Source organism: Notolabrus celidotus, chromosome 19, assembly GCF_009762535.1.
Source record: "Notolabrus celidotus isolate fNotCel1 chromosome 19, fNotCel1.pri, whole genome shotgun sequence".
Lineage (NCBI taxonomy): Eukaryota > Metazoa > Chordata > Actinopteri > Labriformes > Labridae > Notolabrus > Notolabrus celidotus.
In genome coordinates this window covers 7,527,589-7,549,523 of record NC_048290.1, presented here as the reverse complement: position 1 = coordinate 7,549,523, position 21,935 = coordinate 7,527,589, and the positions used below count along the sequence as shown (strand labels likewise).

Here is a 21,935-nt window from a genome sequence, read left to right as displayed (position 1 = left end):
TTATATTATGTTAGCAGCCCGTAGCGTGTTGATGCTAGACGATGCTAAACGATGCTAGGCCCGATGTTCCCTGCGAGCTGAGGAGAAGGAGGCGGGGACGACGTGCTGGTATTGAGGTGCAAGCTAGAAGGGACGGCGTCCACCTGTCCTTCCACCCACCGTCATGGGGACTGTGGGATCTGTCTACGATGAGGTGGACGAGCTAACCCAGCACCAGAGTAGCATCATGCTAACAGAGCTAACACCAGACACGAACGCCACATTGGAAGGATTTCACCTGCTGTGGGCGGACAGGACACAGGAGAGCAAGACTGAACTAACTTGTGAAGAAGGCCAGCTCAGTCCTGGACCCTGTGGAGGTGGTGGCTGACAGGAGAATTATGGCCAATCTGTTGTCTTTGATGAACATTTCTTTTCTATATATATTCTTTTTGAAATTATTGTACTGTACACCTTTTTGTTTGCTGCTGTAACTCCATGAATTTCCCCGTGTGGGATGAAAAAAGGAGTATCTTATCTTATTTTGGAATTATTTAAGCCTATATGTATCCATTGTGATAGACCTACAGTAAACCAGCCCAGCATATTGGTTGTCCAATAAATCAGTCCCTATATTGGACTTAACATACCTGATACTGATACATTGGGATGGGTCTATAACAGTACATATGTTTAAAGTCAGAAAAGCACCCAGTGATGGAAATTCTGTCAAGATTTGAACACTTTCTTCAAAGTCGCACTTTGTAATCCATCCTGCTTCCACTCAAACTGACTTCAGAGACAGTCCAAAGTACAATCAGCGCAATTTGCACAATATGCCTGATGTTTTTAGTGACATACTCTGCTTGTCTCATTGTCTCAGTGTATCATAAAATGAGAGATAACAAGATTGTGTGTGCCCCAGTGTGTCTCTGTGTGAGCCTGTCACCCCCACATACTCATGAAATTATTATTGGGCCACCCAGTGCTTTAAAGAGCAATTGTGTGTGTATGTGTGTATAAATATGCGCGTGTCGGGAGGGGGGTTGTTAGACGACTGTTATCGTGATTGCAACTATAATCATAATAAACCAGGAATTAGGGATGCACCGCCTGTCATATAAATAGGGATTATGTTGGTCACACAGCGCCTTGTTCTATATTGTTACGATTTGTCTCCATTTGGCCCGTGCAGCTGAGCCTGTAAGCCCTTTCCCCTCCAAAGATAATGAGGATATATCAGTATTGTGTTAAAGTAATTGAGCTAGGTTTGCATTGTTGTCTGCTTCCTGATTTAATCATTTTGTTGCATTGCTGTATGTGTAACAATGTCACACTGAAGAGGCACAGACAGAGCAACTGGCCCATTTGCGAGAACACCCAGGGGCGGTTTTGTGTCAAATATCTTAGCCATGCTCGCTGGTGTTGTGTATACTGATATGGCATTTTATCATCTTGCAGCCAAAATGTGACACAACAGTTACAAAGGCACACAAGCAAGCGTCATATTTCACAAAGCAAAAGCTGCCAAGGCATGACCACGAAGGAAACGTTAAGACGAGTGACAGGCCAAGTGGAATTATCTCCGGCTTGTGGCTGCTGTTACCTTGGAAGGCGAGGAAATCCTCCAGAGCATTTGGTAGAGTGTCCTCCCTCTGGTGCTCATGCTCGTAAAGCCTGGCCATGTGATACTTCAGCAGGTGGTGCTGCTTCCCAGATCTACCTCGGCAATCATAGCGAGCCAGGAGCTTCTCCAAATCCTGCAGGCGAGTCCTCAGCTTTTCTGCCTGTAATAGCGCAGAGATTTATCACTCAGGGTGTCAATGAGAATACAGATTTTTTTAGCCAGAGAACAAAAACACGGGGCGACGACATCAAATACCACCACAAAATATCCATCCATCCTGATCTGTATTTATGTATTCAAACATGGGGATTGAGATAGGACTCTTTTTCTTGTTGCACCATAACATCAAAATGTAGTATTTCAACAAAAGCAATGAATAAATGAATATCAACAGGATAAGGATAGAATACGTTTTTCATAGCTGCATGCACCCGCACTGTTCTCTGCATGACACGAGGCTGAAAAGAAAAGCATTTCAGCAGATAACAACATCAGACTTCTTAGAAAATGAAAGTCCAGGTTTTGAAAATGGAATGAATGTGATTGGCACCAATTTTTTGACCCTTGCTGTTAAATTGTTTAGACTTTCAAAATAAGAGACAATAAAGTGGCTGTGATCAAACTTTCTCATGCATGTGGTGTGCTAGCTTGGGTTTTAACTATTAGCAGGAATATAAAACTCTCTGAGGTTATATTTGTTAGCAAGCAAGGCGCCAATGAATCCAGATAATTCAACATCATAGGCTTACACTTATTAATTTTTGCATGGCTTCATACATCTTTGTCGTTTTCTATCCTATCTTTTAATTCAAAGTTTTTCTCTTTCTTTTTCAATATCTCTCTTTATCATCAGTCACATATCTCAGCTCCCCTCTCTTTGGTGCTTGATAATCCTTTTCCTTCCTGAGGAAAATGTGAGCAGAAAGAGAGAGAGAGAGAGAGTGTGAGAGGCAGGGAGGGAGAGCAGGGGGAGGCTGAGGATTGAGGAGAGTAATTGCAGGTGTTCAGAGCAGACAAGGCTTGGGGATGTTCGCTGAATTGCTAACACTGTGAAAATCACAGCGTGCATTCACACAGGTAGAAGACGGTCAAGGAAGAACACAGAGCCACTTTAGCTGGAGCGGGAACATGTACAAGGAAAGAGACAGAATGTGTCGGTGGGATTGGATTGGCCTCAGAAGGCAAATCCATGGATGCAACACCTTAGCATACAGACGTGGGCTGCAACAAATATAAAGGGACAGAAAGAAGCAGCACAGGAGATCATTAGGGCAAATGTCCCTTTCTGTTCCACTGCACATCTTCTCTTTATTCGCAATCTACAAATACAAAAGAGGCCACATGGCTGTAATGAGGATGTACAAAGGCAGGACATGCTGGGAGGTGGTGGTGGTGGTGGCGGTAGGGGACGAGGTGGGGGGATTTGTTGCTATTTGGTTGCTATTTCAAGACAAACTGCATCTCCTAATGGTGAGAGGCACTACACAATCAGCGTGCAAAACATCCAAACAAACGTGTGGAGCAGGCACACATTATTTGATGTACAAGATGAAGAGAATAAAAATCAAAGCTGAAGCTTAACAGCATTTACTCAGGTAGTGTACTCACAGTTTTCAGGTACTGACACTTTGTTTGAATGTTGTGTTTTGGGAAATGCTGCACTTTTGTCCTAGTACACCTCAGAGACTGTAAACTGCGGAACTCCAACAGCTTAAACTACTGATGCAATTAGATATCAGGACTTACTGAAACACTTAGTGTTGAATTGAACAAATCAGGTGGTATGAAGAAAATGACTTGAAGGTTTTGCTAACAGGTTAATCATCAGAGTTGTTTATGAAAAGCTGAATTAGCTCTGTCATATGTACAGTTTTATTTGGAAGTGACTGTAGTGAATACCTTCAGATGTGCAAACTTGTAGAGGTATTTTTCAGTGTTTCATATTATTGTATTATACATGATTATATTACTGTATTATAAAAATAAAAATAAACTAATAATCAAATTAAAGTGAGTTGCCACTTGAAGTGTGAGGAAGTGTAATATGGTGGACTTCCACCAGATGCGTGTGTGGTCCGTCTCTGATTCGCCGCCGTCCGGCTCCGTGCTCTCTCGTACGTCAACAGGACCAACGGACAGCTGGAGTCATGTGACCAAGGTTTTCCCGTGACAATCACTGAATCAAGGATTCTCCTCCTCCTCTCCTCAAACCTCTGACCTGTTGATTCCAGTCCTGGCTCCACTCAAAATGACATTTCGTTGTCATAGTTAAGTTAAAAACGATCTAACGATAACACAGAGTGTTTTGTTCTGAAAATCAACCGGGTGTTTTCATTTTGTTTTGGTGCCTGACTTCCTGTCCTGTTGCTTTCTGACCTGCTGGATCAGAGACACAGCCGCAACGCAACGGAGCGGAGCGGATCCAGTGGAAGTTAACAGATTGACTAAAATAGAAACCTATCAGATCTGGTGCCGTGACAGATCGGAGACGGATCGGACACAGATCTGGTGGAATTTGGCCGTTACATGCCTACTCCTGTACAAAATATTGTATGCTCCTTGTATTGCCGTGCACACTCTCAGGATCTTTCAGCCTCTTTTAGCTTATTGTTTTGGTATTTCCACCAACTTTGACTGACTTTGTTCACCTTCACTACCTTCAGAGTGCCATCACTCGGCCGACTTTTCTGACTGTTTTTCTGACCGTTAGTTTGCTGCTCCCTTTACTCAATGCGATTTCTCTCCAAGTTAAATAAAGGTTAAATAAAATGATAAAAAAATTAGCTAATTATGTGGCTATTTTCAACAACAACAGCAACAACATTCCCTTAATGGTTTTGCTGTTTGCCATCTAACCATCACCAGGCAGAGGCAGATATTGAACATAGTGCTTAGTAGCATTTTTGGCTGAATAGTAAGTTTCTAAATTTCATCAGCAGATACAGTTGTTGCAGGTAGCTTTTTAAGACACCATGAGAATAGAAAGGAACTCAAAGTAGACCAACTGTTTTCACATTTATGTTGACAATGCTGCATTGACCTATGACTTTGGTTATGTGCAAAGTTGAAGGTTCTAATGCAAGGACTGTCTTTTTCGTACTGCAGCTGTGTGCAGTCACTGGAAAGCTAAAGGCATATGTTAAATTCAACAGCTGTGATGACTGAGAGGAGGCCCTAAAGTTCTATAAAAATGCTGAGCTTGAAAATGAAAGTAACCTAAAAACTACTTTTACTACTACTGTACTACTTATTTAGGTAGTTGTATGAGAAGTAAAGAAGTACATTCACTTTTTAAACCACCACGTGTTGTGTTAGGAAATCCCTCTCTCCCTTTATGAGTAGTACTCACACAAACAACCAAACCCTCACCTGTTTCTTAACAAGGCTGTAGCAGACGGGGCATTCCTCACACTGATGTGTGGCTCTGTTGTGGAAATAGTTCATCTCACACTGGTCACACTTATAACCCACGAAGCCCTGGCGACAGTGGCAGGTGCCGTTACTATGACATTGCATGGAGATGGAGCCCATCGGGTCACAGTTACAGGCTGAAGGGAGGACAGGAGGAGCAAACATTTGAAGAGTTAGAAATGCCTTCATGTGTGGTCTGTATTAGGAGGCGAATTAAAGGATTAGAGGAGGGTACACAGTGCCTCAAGTTCTGTACCTCTGCAACCTCGTGATGAGAATCCAAAGAAGCCCACACGGCAAGAATCACAAAGCCTCCCCTCCACTCCTGCATGGCACAGACACTGCCCACTGACTGGATGACAGGCGATGGATGAAGAGCCAACTGGATTACACTGGCACCTACAGAAGGAAGAAAACACTTCCTCTTTAAAGGAAAAACAACACAACTAATCAATCTAGAATTAACAGGGTATCTCTTTACCTTTCACATCCTACTCCATGTTGGAGGTTGAAGTATCCAACTTCACAGTAACTGCAGTCTCGTCCTGTCACATGACCCAAGCATCTGCAGCTTCCTGTCTGAGGGTGGCATTCATTCATGTGCCCAGATGTTCCGCCGGGGTTGCAGGCACATGCTGCGGGAAACACAACAATTCTATTATTAAGACAGTAATAGTCTGTCGCTACGAGTTCAAATTATGGCAATGTATCACCTTAGTATTGAAGAATCCTTTTTATCGATTTGAACTCGGAGCACTCAAAGGAAAAATGGAAGAAAATGACAGATGGTGCCACAGAGACTTATGGATCTTTTTCTGACACTGATCTGTATAGAAGTGTGACCTGAGGCTTATAGTGGGTGAACACATCACGCTATTACTCTTTTGGTTCTCTGTCTGCCTTTGTGGCATTTCACCGCCTCATTCATGCACCTTTCTCTAATTCTTCCTCCCAAAGACTTTTGCCCCTTTTTCTTATTTTCTATAGGCGTCTGTCTGACTCAGAGCCTCATTTCCACCCTCTGCCTTTCATGATACAAAAGTGAGACACCTGTCAAATTTGAACCGCTGAGCAGATTAGTCGAGTCAATTTGAATGAGACACTTTTTGTGTTCCTTCAAAAAGCTGAACACATAGAGTCATTGATGGGATTTGTTTGGGATATTGTTCAGGCTTGAGTAAGGAGATTAAACTCTGATTTAAGGTGAGCCTAGAGGAACTTTCACTCTGCAACAGATGAATGAGAAAACGCTCAGTTGAGCTCCCTGGTTGCATAATTCTGCTGAGTGAAGGTCAAGAATCCAGAATTAGTCGTGAAAAAACACTTTCTAACTGTCTTCCTCTTAAAACATATTTCTCTTTTGACTTCTGGCTCTGTAGCTCATAAACTGAATAAGTCACTTGACCAATGTGCTGTCAAAGTTCCTCCTCGGTCACTCACCCTTGCACTTCTTCCCTGCTGTCCGGTTCAGGGCATCGCCATAATAACCTCGCTGGCAGCGTTCGCAGTGGTCCCCCTCTGTGTGTCCTAAACATTTAAGACACCGCCCACTGATGTGGTCGCATATCCCCAAAGCATTGAAGTCCACGTTTCCGTTGCAGTCGCACCTCACACATGCTTGAGCCTGGCCAGATTGTCCCAGAGGGTCCCCATAGTAACCGTCTTCACACATCTGACAGCGCATACCTTCACACATGGAGGGAGGTGAAAGCAGTAGGCAGGAGTTAGATGAATGACTGAGCTGGAAAACCGTCAAGAGTTCTAACAGTGCCACAGCAGGATCTGTTGTAATGAAATGAAGTTCTAATGACAGTTCCAAAAGTGCATGTGCATTTGTATGAGTGTGTAGACAAACTTTTATGGTGCCTGGTGTGTTTTTGTGCTGCCTTTAAAGGTTGCTGGATTTTTTTGTATGTAATTCAGTGTGTTTATTTTGATGCCAGGTCATTGTGTAGATGGAAAAAGAGAGGAAGACAACAATTTCCTGTCTACAACTAGTCCAAAATGCTGCTGCCCGGTTATTAACAAGGTCCAAAAAACATCACCATATAACCCCCATCCTTGCATCCTTACATTGGCTTCTGGTTCATTTCAGAATTCATTTAAAAGTTCTCCTGATTGTTTATAAATCCCTCCATGGTCTTGCCCCATCATACATCTCAGAGCTTCTCAACTCCTACAGCACCAGCAGACCCCTCAGATCCTCTCAGAAGGGCTTATTGGCTGTGCCCCATTCAAAGGAAAAAAAAAGGTTGTTGGCTAGAAGGCTCAAAGCCCTCTTTACTTCACACTAGCTCGACAGAAGTTAAGTTGAAGTCAACATTTCCAATATGGCTCCCGGACTGAAAACAGTGCCTCAGAAACAGATGTGTGATGTCACGGATACTACGCCCATTATTTATACAGTCTATGGGAATAACCTGACAGAGGTCATCACACAGGCAAACTCTGTTGAGGCTTTTAAGAAACACCTAAAAACCTACTTCTATTCCATTTCTTTTAATAATGATTTACCTTCTTAAATGTGTTTCTAATTTTATCTTTTACTATTATTATTATCATTATTTTTTTTTTCCCACAGTGTTTGCTCTAAATTGTATACTGGCTGTTTTTATACTTGCTGTGTATAGCCTGAGTGTTCTTGTGAAGCACCACGGTGCAGAGCGTGTTTTGCTTTAGGGGCTATATAAATGAAATAAACTTAAACTAAAGAAAATTAAGAGGAAGAATGGCAGTGCAACATCTGTTATGTAGCCTAAATTGCTTTAGAATAATGTTATACTGAAATGAATAAATTAAATTAAAATAAACTCACTTAACCCAAGCGATAATAACGTCCAATATGATAAAAATAAAAATTGAATTAATAACTGCAGCTGGACGTTGGATGAAATAGGGTGATAATAAAGTAAGCTAAAGTAAGTAAAGTTGCTATAAGATAATAAAGGCTCTTACAACCTGCAAAAATACAAATAACTTTGAAATTAATGTTAAAATTGAAAAAAAAAAAGAAAAATTGATAAAATGCAGAAGTACAGCAGAGTACACCAAATTAAAAAAATAATTTAATATGTTTTTTTCCTGGATAAAAAGCCTCCTATTTACCGTGTGATGTAATAAAAACACTTCCATAACACTGGTGTGATGTTTCACTTCACCTGTCTGTCCTGCGGGGCAGTTGGTACACACCACCTGTCCTGTCGTTGCGATTTGAGCACAGCTGGTTCGGTCTGGGCACGGACATGGCTGACAGTCACCAGGTGTGCCAATCAAAGCATTGCCATAGTAACCATCCAGGCAGTGCTCGCAGGTCACCCCAGTGGTGAAGTCTGAGCACTCACACACACCTGCAACAGAAAGGAAGGTGAAGCCATTACACACACTTCTTTTGCTTTCACACACACCTGTTTATGTCCGTCGTTGTTTGTTTGTTTTTTCCTCTTTTGGGTTTGAAACAAGAAATGTTGTTGTTTTCTTCTTCACCAGCAGAGCGCGCTGTGTCTCTGACCATAACTGCATCTCTCCCATTCAAACAACCCACTCCAAAGCTCCAATCCAGTATGAAAACATTCCCCACAGCCCACCGCAGAGAGCAGAAGACAACTAAATTCACCCCGACTATAATTGCTTTGGGAAATATAAGAGCCAAATGCAGTCAGAAAGACCTTCAAGAAGTAAAGCAATTCCCCCACCAAGAGAGGGAGAGATTACCAATACTGTGATGTCCTCAAAACAAACTGTTGTTTCCAAAAAAAAAAAAGCCTTAGGAAAACAACTTACAGCTTTGAACCACTTGAAAGGATTTGTTCACGTGCAACATGTGTTGATTTACATGTATATACACCAAATCTCTGCTGAATTCTCCTCAGTTCGTTGAGCAGAATTTGAGTCCATATGCTTTATTTCAGATTCAGTAAGCCACAGGCCGTGCTGAATGATAAAAGATGTTAATTAAAGGAAATGTAAACAGGGGGGAAGAAACTTACTTAACATATAAGACCATGAAATTGCAATACCTTTGAAAGGAAAAAGCCATTTTTCTCTCTTCAGCTCTGTGACCGGCAATGACTTTAAAAACGTCACACAGTGAGTTGACATTCACCCTCGGAGCCTCCACTGCGCTTGCTAAATTTGTGCAACAGCAACTTCTGAAATGAACCAGCTGAAAGTTGACATAACACAATGTGGCATTTTAATTTAATAACTGACTGACTAAAGCTTACAGAGGACGGCAGAGTAATGAGAGCTCACATTCTTGGAAAAACACAAAGAACAGAGCAAGTGCTGAGATGATTACAAAGCTAAATTTATCAGAAGATCATAATGAGAAGACATTCATTAAATTTTAATCAACATTAATGCATTTTTAAACAAATTAATTGCTAGTTTTGTGCTACTGCAGGGTGCTACTTATCATTCCTAGTGCACTGCATCATGCTTTAGCATTCACTAAGTGTCCTAATATCTCAGATCTTACAATCATTTGAATCATTTCTTTATTTCAAAGTTCCTCAAACAGCTCCGGCTTGGCTTGATAACAATAATTGCGCAGATTTTCTTGAAAGAACACCAATAACAACTCAATGCATAGCAAATAATCCACAGGCATATAAGGTCTAGCAGACTCCTCATTAAATTTCCCATCACTCCCTGCATAGCCTACGGTGTGATTCAGAGTGAAGCTCCTCGTTGTGCATTTTTAAAATCAGCGCACACCACTGAATATTGGAGAGAAAGAAATTCCTGCCTGGAGTTATGGGGTCACTGCAAACCAACGTCTCCAATCACTAAATAAAAACCCTCTTAACTTCCAACCTGTAAGTCAAGACTGAGGGATAGAATAACGGCGGTGAAGCTAAATTGATCACAGAGCCATTAAGGGGAACAATTATCCCGTTGCCTGATGAAGTGTAGACTTCTGGGTAAAAATCATTAGTTCTTTGGCTGAGTGAGGTGAATAATACATGTCTTCCAAGCATGAAATACCAGTCATTTAAACAGAGTATTTAGTAATAATGATCATTCCTGGCATAAAGAAGTGAATCTTTCTTGAATTTCACAAGGCATTACAATGACACTGATAGTGCCACGCCAATCCCCAATGAGCCGTCGTAAATTTAATGGCAGTAGAAATGTGCTGACTTTACTGGGTGTGAAGATGACTGAGCGTGATATGAGGAAGCAGAGCCATCGAGGGAGCTCCTCCACGCCATTATCATTCTGATCGGCTCCTCGGAAAAACTAACGGTACACATCACAAACCGTGGCTGAGCTGAACGCTTGCTCCTCACACGCTTCCTCATCGTCATGCTAATCACCATTACTTCAAAACATCCCAGCAGAATTATTCTATCAATGAATCAATGAGCGTTCATTCAGACTTAATGAATTGGGGATTTCTGCGAAGTTCCCCCGTGGAACTATGTGCTCGGATTCCTTAGAGAAATTAACAGAATCATGCTTTTCCTTTCCTGTTTTTAGCCAAAGAGACCCACGCTGGAGCACGTCTTCCTCTGCATGAACTCTGCTTCTCTGCAGAAGTGCACACATTCTTCATTTAGGAATAGGTATAGGTACTTCTGTAAAAGCAGAAGTATTGATTGAACTTGTTTACTGAACTTTAAGAGATAAAGGCAGGCTCTGAAATGTATTATAGATGTGAAACAGTTTCTTGGAGTACACTTTTACTCAGTGGTTCTGTGGAAAGCAAACATAGCCTCACATCAGCTCACAGAAGACTATTACACTTTGTAAAAATGTGCCAGTTAGGTGGATGAGGATTGTCTTGTATCATCACTGGTGACAGATTCACTTTCATCTACGTATGTTGCAACAGGTTTTCTCTGGATGCAGACATCTCCATCACAAGACGCCTCTTTTTTTGTCTTTTACTGATGCTGAAATTACAAAAAGTGTCAGATTTAATATGTTCATTGCAATGCGATTAAAGTCCTAAAGGAACAATTAGCATATTAATAAAAAGAAATCACTCTTGATTTGTTCCCTTTAGGCACACTGTAGTTAAGCAGCCGCTCCTGCTGCCAGTGTGTTGCAAAACAGTGACACAAATGAGCTTTTGATTCGTACATTTTTGGAAAAAATACTTTTATAAATCAGAAAGCTCAGGTGACAAGTCAAAAGTAAGTTTCACTTAGTTTTAAATAGAATCATATCTTATGATTCATAATCAAATCTTATGTTAAAAGGACGTTTTTCCTCGCCACTGTAACTGGCTAAATACTGCAATGTGCAATGCTCATGGTGGATTAAGGTGGGGTCAGACTGAGTCTTACCCTGTCTTGAAGTTGGGCCTCTGTTCATAATTTGACATATAGTGGCCTAGATCTCCTATGTTTGTAAAAGCGTCCTGAGATAACGTTTGTTGTGATTTGGCGCTATACAAATAAATATTGATTGATTGATTGATTGAATCAAAATATCACCGAGCTTGAGCTATTACCTATGAGCTAAGCATACAGGTGCAGCTAATGAAGTGTGCGATTCACAAATTGAGTGCGATTCACACCCCTCTTTCCAACCCCAACACTGTTGTTACCGGTTATAAGTTACCATCGCAGGGAACAATGGTTGAATGCAAACAGGACCTGTAAGAAACAGAGTAAGCGACCAAACTAGAACCCCTGAAAAGTGCAATCGTTGCTGCAGTAACCAAGGATCCCTGGAGGTCAGGGAGTCATTAAAGTTATCTTGGAATAACTGCACATCATATCGACACTGATTGAACATTATGTACATATACTCGTGCATATTTCTGAAAGACTAACATTGTTAGCCTTAAGAAAAAAATAATCAAATTTTATATATTTTTATGACAAATAAACATATATCATAGAGGAAGCACTTTGAAGCTGTTTCCTACCTCTAACTCATTGCTCCTGAAATTCCAAATTGTCACCAAAGTGGTGTCGCAGTGAAGCATTTATTTGAATAATGAATCAGGAAATCAAGTTCATAATGTAACTTTCATTGCATTAATTTGATTCACAAGTAAAGACAAAGTGTCAACCTCCAGCCGCGAGCTGCACTGTAGCTGTTGGCTAGGAGGCTCAAAGCCCGCCTCTTAAGCTCACACTAGCTCAACAGAAGTCAGGTTGACTTCAGCATATCCAGTATGGTTCCCACCGACAATTGGCTTCAAAACAGCTCTTCAGAAACAGATGGGTGACATCACTGATACTATGTCCATTATTTATACAGTCTATGGTAAAGACACACCGACAAGACATCTTTAATATGGACTTTAAAACTGTTTGGAAATGCAAAATAATGGAACCTTAAAGGCAATTAAAAATGGGATTAATCATGACTGACTATTGTAATTCTGGGATTCATTGCCATGACAAAAATGAATTATTTTTTAATCATACAGGTAACAAAGTTTTAGGTATCTATTAATACTCAAGTCTATTGAGGATCAAAGGGTGTTGGAACATCTTGTCTTCTGTTTGTGTTAAAGCTTAAGACATGAGCCTGTTTTAAAAATGGATGAAGTCTTCAGACATTTGAGTTAAAATGTTGGCGGTTGAAATCAAAAGCTGTCAGAAAATGTTACATTTAATTAAAGAAAACATATCTTGAAATTTGACTCATGCACCGTAGGTTTTACTTTTGTTCCTCTCACCTTTGCTTGTCTGTTCTGTGACAGAAAAACAATATTTCCATATGGAAAACAAGTAGACTCTTCTTTTCTGAATAGATGTCCTCCACCACTCTCCATGGAGCACCTTACTCATATTATCGTCACCTCTTCCCTCCAACCTTCTCCCATTTGTACTCCAAATATACGCACATCCAGGCCTAATGCACTTAATTAAGGGTGCCACTTGTAAAGGACGAGAACACAGTGCTGGGGCACGTACCAGCTCAACACAATGAATGAAAGACAGGTGGTTTTCGTCGCCCGCCTTTTCAAACATTTCTCACTCTCACTCTGTTTGTACTCGTGCGTCATTCAGTGTACCCTCTCAAACAAAGTGGGATGAGTGGCCTTTTCAAACATAGTGGTTATTTTTCAGTAGCTTGTAATAGCTTTAACACCAGATGGAGGGAGAAAAAAAAGATATACGAGACAGAAAATCCAAGGAGAAATGGATTTAGAATAAGTATGTTTTTGTTTAGGAGGAGATCAGAGTGTGCCTCTCTTTCTGTTATTACAGTCTTGCCCCCCAAATCTTATTTATTTACCAAGCAAATTGAGTTTCTAAAGAGTGTTGTGTGTCATTTCTTTGCCATCTTGGGAGGTCTTTGTGAAGTGGAAGGGCGATGTGTGGGGTCTTTGATGACGTATGAATCCCAAAATAAAATAAAAAGTCATTGAGTTCACAGACGCATGTGACTGTTATATTAGAGGTTACTTTGAAGCAAGCTTTACGACGATGAATGCCTGTCAAGTAAGAAGGAAAAACTTACAAAAAGACAACACACTAAAACACAAGATCCCAACGTAAATGTTTAAATATCTCATTCTATTTGTTTGTTTATCATTGATGATTTATCTACTTATTTTCTGTGTGGTATTTTTTAAAATGTGTTAATTCTTCTCAAATCTTCTCCATCATATATCATTCTATCTTATCACCTGGTTGTGTTAAATACTTGATTATGATTGGTCAGAATTACAATGCCAATCACTTCTCAAGATCAAGAGAGACAGCTGTTAATCTGTTCTGTGTAAATCAGTCCCTCCAGGATTTCATGAGTTTTTTTGTGATTGTTGCCCAAAAAGCCTGATTTTGTGACAGCTTTTTGAAAAATTTCCATTGCGTTTTTTTTCCCCCAATAATATCTCAGGGGCAAGTAAATACGCTAAATTACATTTGTTTTTAGAAAACATTCTTGATGTGGCCACTGTGACTGTATTTTGATTCTCTTGATTCACAGAAAAATGCCATGAAAGGGATGTATTGCACATTTACGACGGTCCTTGAATGTACCTGCAGTGACAGGCGCACTGGACAGACAGTCAGTTCACGGCACTCTGAAATGCATCTGCATCTTTTAACAAGCAGTGGTGGTTCTAGACCAATTTTACTGGGGGGGCCAGGCTGAGGCCAAGGGTGTTGTCAGAGGGACACATTCAACCCTGACAAAAGAGACTGAGAAGGGCGAGGACCGGCTGAGAACAAACTGGCAAAACATCAGTGCATCCGTATATACTAGACATATATACTACTGTGTACTATATCAAAATGCAAACTGACAGCAGCTGTTTGGCTGTTTAGCACTAGAAGCTTTTTTTATTGTATAATATTTGTTTGGTGTGGAGGGGGGGGCCAGGTTCAGTTTTACAGGGGCACTGGCCCCTGTTGGCCCCTCCCCAGAACCGCCACTGTCAACAAGGAGTTGATCAAAACTTACTAAGTGTGTCTGATGTATCACCAAACTGGATTAAATCAAGCTGTAGACTTGGATCTTTTTACGGTAAAGGCGGCAACAACATCAAACCTTAAATATTAAACAGACGTCCCCCGGTTGTGTCTTTGTCACTAACAAACACCGGGGGTAAAAATCATCAATGAAGATGAGACAGATGCATGGAGGCGGGGAGAGCTGGTTCATAAAGCACACCTGCTGCAGGTAGGTAACCAAGCGAACACTGAGCCCCTCAAATAATAACTCTAGTATCTATAAATAACAATGTTGTCATCGTCACTTGTGCTGCCTGCTGTCCTCGCTTTTCACCCGTTCTCTGTGCATGTTTTGCTGTTGAAAAGTGCCGATCAAGTGAGGACTTACGTTCATGTTCCAAGGAAGTGAAATTGATGACGAAACTGATGACGCACAGGGGCTGAGATTAAGGTAATTGGTCAAATTTGAGGGAAAGCTGCTGTGATTGTATAAAATTGCAAGACCGCGCAAAAATCGCGCTGATTGGTTGAATTTGCGTTGATAGTTGCGATCGCGAAATCTCAACTTCCTGGAGGGACTGGTTAATGAACCCAGCAATAAAAGTTAAAAAGAGAACTTTTTTTTAATTTCATCCTCTTTCCTCAGCATGCATTACAATAAGGACATGATACAAACAGAAGCTTTTCAAGACCTCCAAATCTTTCCCAAAAAAGGCTTCACAACTCAGTCCAAGGGAACATTTCATCCTTCAGGCCAAGGAAATCTATTTACTAATGCATGTGAACACCCTGTTTTAATGAAGGAGGGAGGAAAACAAAACAGATAGAAAAAGACAGAAGAGGAAATTTTTGGACTGTGGCTTCGAGGCCTCCAGGGTAGAAGTTTGGGGTGAATCTGCTTCGACACAGTTTGATGGCAATGTTGCTCTCTAATTCAACACAGATATGCTGCCAGTGCCCGCTGTTGCTGCAGACGTGGTGTGTCAGTGTGGTCTGAATGAGCTGCGGAAGAGAGGGAGGGTGCAGGAGGAAAGGATAGGGGGGCTGTATATACTCTGTCTGTCTACCCCCATATAGAATGTGCACAATAAGGATGATCAGGATATGTTTTTTTTCATACGGTGTCTGTGAAATAAAAGTATTCATTTCTGCTTTCTGTACAGAGTGTCTGCTGGATTTCTGTGGCTGAGACCCAGGATTTCAGGGACAGGAGCTTTAGAGGTTGTAGCTCATGTTGTCTTCCAAAAACTCTGGGACACGTAGTTTTTACAAAACACCTAGATGGAGGAAGAAAAAGTAGTTTGTCTGATGCTACTGTTTAAACTGAATACCCACAAATTAAATGCATTCCAATCAGACTAAGGTGTAGAACATGGTCAACATTACACCCTCCCATAGCCTCAGCATGCTCATTGAATTCCAAGTTGATAGCGTGACTGTTGATTCCTTGGCTGTGTCTCAGAGAAGTTTGTTAACATTAGTCAAACAAAAAACATTCCTTTCCTTACAAGCCTCGAGCAACAGCCAATTTTCACAAGGCTTCTTGTGTAACCAGCTTCCTGTTCTTGTGGCGATATTGTTATGGTTCTGCAAGCAGCTTGAGAAGCCAAAATGGAGTTGGTATTTAAAAGGTATTAGAAGCTTATTAACCATAGATCTTTTTTGTGAGTCCCTGAGCTCCCTTGTCCCGTAGGTTCCTCTGGATCACTGCTGCAGACGTGACAGTCTCACTATTATCATCACTGCTACAACGCTAATCTCACAACAGTCTGACCCCAACTGATGATGTTAATGTTGTCATTGTTACTTGTCTCTGTCCATCTGCATCTCCCTCTACCCCTCTTCAACCCCATCTCGGTCTTGACAGATGGCTGTCTAACATGAGTCTGGTTCTGCTCGAGGTTTCTGCCTGTTAAAGGAAGTTTGTCTTTGCTGCTGTAACTTACTAAATGCTGCAAAGTGCTCTGCTCATGATGGATTAAGATGAGATCAGACTGAGTCCTGTGTGCAAGATAGGACTGGATCTTATCCTGTCTTGATGTTGGGTCTTATATATAATATAGCAGAGTGCAGTCTAGACCTGCTCTGTTTGTAAAAGCCTCTTGAGATAACATTTGTTGTGATTTGAAACTATATGAATAAATAAACAAAGATTGATTGATTGATTGATTGATTGATTGATTGATTGATTGATTGATTGATTGATTGATTGATTGATTGATTGATTGATTGATTGAAGCTACACTTGTATTGGAATATGTGTTTATGTAAATCTTCTTTGCATGGCTGCTGATGGTGTCTTGGGTGTGATTTTAAATTCTCCTCTTTATTTTACCTGTGTTCAACCAAAGCCCACTGAGATGCTAGTGGAAGATACTCCTTAGACCACAAATTGAAACAAAAACATTTCAGACACCAAAATCCAGTCCTGTGCAAACATATTCCGTTATTTTATGCAGAGAATGCATCAAGAGATTAAGTGTTTGTAATGCAATACCACTATCTGCGTGATGCTCATTTACAGACGTCTTCCTTTGTACTCCCCAGCTCCTTCAGTTTCCGTCGATTTGTATCAGCAGCCATAATTATAGGTGCAGGAGTTTTATGTGTTTTTTTTCCAGCTCTGTGAGAATCAGTGTATGATTTAGCTCTTTCCCAGAGATCTCTTTTCATACCTGCTGTTTGCAGGGAAACTTCCTCATTAGCATTCCCTTTTCTGATGTACCCAGTTGTTCATGCTAAGTTTTTCCTGTCTAAACTAATTTGCATCAAGGGAAAGGTTGAAACCTTTTCAAACCAGCTGTCATTGAGAGTGTGACTAGAAATTGAGTCAGGCAGGCAGGGTATGCACATTGTTTATCGCTCTGTTTATTTTAGTGTAAAATAAATGCACTGGTTTTGTGGAGATAAGTGAGGCGTGCTGAATGGGATCAGCGGGAAGAATTACATGGTGAGATTCAGTCTAACTAACTACATCTGTCTTTTCTGCTCTTTTCCACTTCCCTTTTCCCCCTCACTGTCGCTGCTCATATCCCATCACGCTGGTTCAGACCCGGCATCTCAGGGCTTAGCCTGCAACAAATACGGCCCACCAGAGAGATTAGAGGGCTGCATAAGCCAGAGTTAGAGCCAGCTTCACTCTCTATCTGTTTGTCTGCCTCAACTTTCTCCCATAGATTTTTCTAACTAATGACCTTAGAGAGCTGAACGTGGCATTTAAGCAGGCATTTGGGAGATGCATGCCCTGGTATGCTCTTTCTCATTCTAAAACGGCCTTTTGCTGGTAAACACTGACTCAAAGTATCCTCCATTCTAACCTACGCATTTTAATGAGAATTGCATGAGTAGTATGTTTGGTAACTTCTTTATCTGTATCCTAAGTGATGTAATGAGACAAGTCCTCTGGATAATGGTCTTTATCAGGCAGGGTTTTCAGGATGTCGCTGCGGGAGCCCCTGGTGGTCCGCTCTTCTTCACAAAAAAAGAAACTTAGATTTTCCAGTATCCTCTGCCAGACTGCAGTGGGCGTGACATTTAGCTATGCAAAACCACTGTGCATTATTCAAAAAAAAATTGGCTGAGCGGAAATGTCAAAGAGAGAAACAAGCATATGCTGTTACGAAACAAAACAAGGGACAGAGAGACCTTTCTTATTCTGGGGTTTGCTGTGCAGAGGCACATGCTGCATTCAGGTGCTTGTGTGGTCAGCAGAAATCAGCAAATTAAAGTTGGTCTTCTTTACAGCCACAAGGTCAAATGTAGATCCAAAGTACTGTACGTGTTGAAACAATTGGTTTCACACAAAGTCCATGTATGTTAATAAAAAGAGAGGAAGTAAAGACAAAAATCACTTAGACTCACATTGATCCAAGTCTTAACATCATTAACGCTTTGGTGCGTGTCACATTACAAAAGCAGATTCAAGTTTTTCATGCGTGACATTTATTGGAATAAGTAGGAAGTGTGGTTAATGGGCTATTTACCAAATTAATAAAGGATTTCTCATTGATACGTGTCACTGATGGGGAGGAGAAGATGTTCATGGAAAGTTTCTCTCAGTTTTGTTCTTTGAGAAAGAAAGCAGAAGTGTTGCTTTTAACTCTGCATTACTTTGGTACTGAAAATTAAATAGCATTTTGCTCAACAAATTAGACTTGCTATGTGTTTTGTGTATTTATTTTAATGTACAAGTGTAAAGAAACTGGTGACTAAATTGAGATAGAGGTCCAATGGATTTGGCATCTCACTACAACAGGTTTTAAGTCTTTATTACAGATTTAGATATTTTTCTTATAGAGAAATTAATATTGACACTGATTTAGTACAAAGAAAAGGTCTTTTGGTAGCCCAGTTGGTTGCTGTGTGTGGATGCATGGTCTATTTAAGGTGTCTGTTAAATATTGATTCATATGACATTGCTGTCTCTTGCCCATTTCCAGTCTGCCTCTACAACCCCATACATAAGTAAATAAATAAGTAAGTAGTTAAGTTATTAAGTATGTAAGTTATTAAATAAAAAAAAATGTTATTTAGCAATGAAAACTTGACACTGATTGGGCTAATTAAACATTTTTTTTTACAGCTGGTATTATATATAGATAAGTACAAGAACATTTTATACAATCGACTGAACCAACTTGTATTAGCAGAAGAGAAAGTTTAGACCAAAGTTCTCCCTCTGAGGACAATGAATGTGCAGATTAAATTCTTCGACAATCCATCCAGTAATAAGACATTTCACTCATTTTCTTTTAAATTCTTAATTGATACCAAATTCATGGTCAGAAAATCTCTAAATTTGCAAGGGTTCATCCTCTGGGGACCCTGACTGTTTTTTCTTTCTTTTTCTTTTTGCCTTTATTGTGACCGGACAGATTGAGAGAGACAGGAAATGTGTGTAAAGAGGGGGACATAACATGCACCAAATCATGCTGGGATCAGGAACCAACTCTACAACCAGTGCGACAAGGACTGTAGACTGTACATGGGGCGACTGCTCCACCAACTGAAGCAGACAGGTGCCCTGTGTCTGTCTCTTCTACCCAAGTAGAAAGTTGTAACAACTTGTTGGAATGTTAAAACTTCTAAATGGCTCAAAACACCTGATACTAATCAGGCTGGTGACTGATGAGTCATTTATTTTGCAGGTATTTGTTAAAAATAAATCAAGATTAACCAGTTTGAGTGAACCAAAGGAAAAGTGAATCAATCATTGAATATTTAATACTTCATCATCTGGGGACCTTGATTGTGTGCATTATTAATGGCAATCCTTCTAGTATGTATAAAAAATATTTTTACTCTGCTCAAGTATTTTCAATCAATATGGGAAAGTCAAAAATCAGAGGATCACTAAATGAGCTGGAGTTCATCTTCTGGGAACCCTGAATGCCTGTCTTAGATTTCCTGTAAATGCATACAATGGGGATTTTTTATTTGCAAAGCAGCGCGTCAACAGATAAGCAGACTGACATTTAATTCTTTGAAGCAACAATAAAGCAAAACTGAAAAGGAACTGTCAAAACAAAGGAGTAGAGGGCTGATATTTTGACTTCTAGCTCCAAAAATGCCAGATCATTCTCTTACTGCAGCACAAGTGAAGAGTCTCTTATAGTCAAATAACCAAGGCCTGTTATGTACCAATGTTTTCAAAACCCTGTTCCTCTACTTTGTACAACTAAAACTACCTTTCTGTCAGACATGTGCAGTCCTCTTCTGCATGAGAGAATACGTAGTGGAGCAAGAGAAAGCTGCCTGTAGATCTACACAGCACATATTTGATTATTATGAGTACTCCTGATAAGTAGTATTTCACTTAAACTTCTATACCAATACACTACTTTTAAATTCTTAGGTTAGGAGTCAAATCGTCTTTTTTTCTTCAGACACAGGTAACAAATTTGGGTGACACTCTTCTCTGGACTTGCAAGTACAAGTGTGGTTCATCACAGAGCACCAGCACAGGTCTATTAGGGAGCAGAGCAGCTCTAATACAGCACCCTTATGCTCAGTACCCAGCAGAGGCTATGCAGTGCGAGAGCATCATGTGTTTCATTAGTTTAGGTGATTAATGAGCGCTTCACTACAGTGTGGGCTGCAGAGAAAATTGAGTGTCTCCATTTTATCTACAATCATCTCTTTCCTTCCTCAACCCTCTCCCTCAAGCTTATAAATGATACCCTGTATATGCAATTAACACAGTTTATGTACTGTATGGAAACAAGGTATGATAGTGTGTGGAAAACTGTGCAAACACAAGACCTTTGTGGATCTAAAGGACATATGTTGGACTTCATATGCCCTGCAGCTCCTGCGTTGGGGGGGGAAAAAAACTGCAATTTGCATGTTGCACCACAAATATTAACATTCCCAATCTGTTGTGTTGCGCTACAGCAAACAGAAGCGACACGACTTAGAGAGTGTTAATAAATCACGATTATGATGCACCATTGGCTGCAGTTTCCCTCTGCAGCAAGTGAATAAACTTCATCCCTGCTCTGTCTATGGGCAGACCCTGCACGATGATACAAGTCGTTAGGTAATTATACAGCAATTAAGATTCTGATAGGAGAAACAGCAGGTTGGTCCGCCCCCCCTCTGGTGACAAATGATGAACAGGGTGCCTCTAATCGACTTACTTTGATAGTTCCCCTTGACCTGAACTTATAGATTTATGGAGAGCTTCTGCCGTTTGTTTGTTTGCCTCCTTCGTTTTTATTAAAGACAAGCCAGCAGGCCTTAAGAATTCGACATGCAGTCATCAACCGTTTGAAAGGGAAACGCTAATTTTAACAGGCTAATGCTATTCAACGTGAGAGTGACATGCCAAGGGACACAACACACGGGGGGATTTTCGATCAGTGATTCAGAGGACACATTGGGTTCCATATTTAACAACCGTTCATCCTGTGCCATGTAATATTTTTGAAACATCCTGGGACAAGTAGGCTGTGTGTATGTGTGTCACACACAGTATTCAGTCTCTGCGGACTTGTCAGGGTGAACAGGTTCTAAATACTTTAAAGCTCAACCTGCTGAGTGTAAACCAAAAGCAGCTTGATTTAAAAGATACTTCCTTCTATTGTTATCGGGACAAGCATGATGCTTATTCAGGAGTAAAGCCAACTGCAAAAAACACAAACAAGTCCAGATACAACAACAGATATGTTCTGCAAATTAAAAGTGTGCTACAGAAAACCTGAAAAGATATTAAAAAAGCTAAAAATCAAAACACAAAAACCCAGACAACCCAAAACAAATAACACAGAACTGTATTCAATATCTAGTCATCCCAAGTGTAGTTACCAGATCTCTAAGGGGAGCTCTGAGTTGTACAGCTTGATTTTTCACTGGAGGAATACAAGCACTGAGCTTCAAGTATTATTGTTATGCAGACTCACTGATGGGACCTCAATATAATAAATGCAACTGAAGCAGGGAATTTTGGTGCCTGGTCTCACTGACTTGAAAAAAACCCAACCCATGTTACATCGATACATGGAGTAGGATAGGTGAATAGCTTTACTGAAGTAAACACTTTTGTTAAGTGT

At 40.5% G+C, this 21,935-nt stretch overlaps 1 protein-coding gene across 15 annotated transcripts in view; it reads right to left on the bottom strand.

The window, feature by feature from the left end:
- Window positions 1-21,935, bottom strand: part of lamc3 (laminin, gamma 3) — a 219,942-nt gene that overhangs the window by 17,409 nt on the left and 180,598 nt on the right. For all 15 annotated transcript variants that reach the window (XM_034709416.1, XM_034709411.1, XM_034709410.1 and 12 more), the window contains 6 exons: window positions 8,176-8,364; window positions 6,458-6,703; window positions 5,499-5,652; window positions 5,274-5,416; window positions 4,976-5,154; window positions 1,586-1,766 (listed from right to left, as the gene is read on the bottom strand). In XM_034709416.1, the coding sequence (XP_034565307.1) occupies window positions 1,586-1,766; window positions 4,976-5,154; window positions 5,274-5,416; window positions 5,499-5,652; window positions 6,458-6,703; window positions 8,176-8,364 (1,092 nt within the window). The remainder of the gene's footprint in view (window positions 1-1,585; window positions 1,767-4,975; window positions 5,155-5,273; window positions 5,417-5,498; window positions 5,653-6,457; window positions 6,704-8,175; window positions 8,365-21,935) is intronic.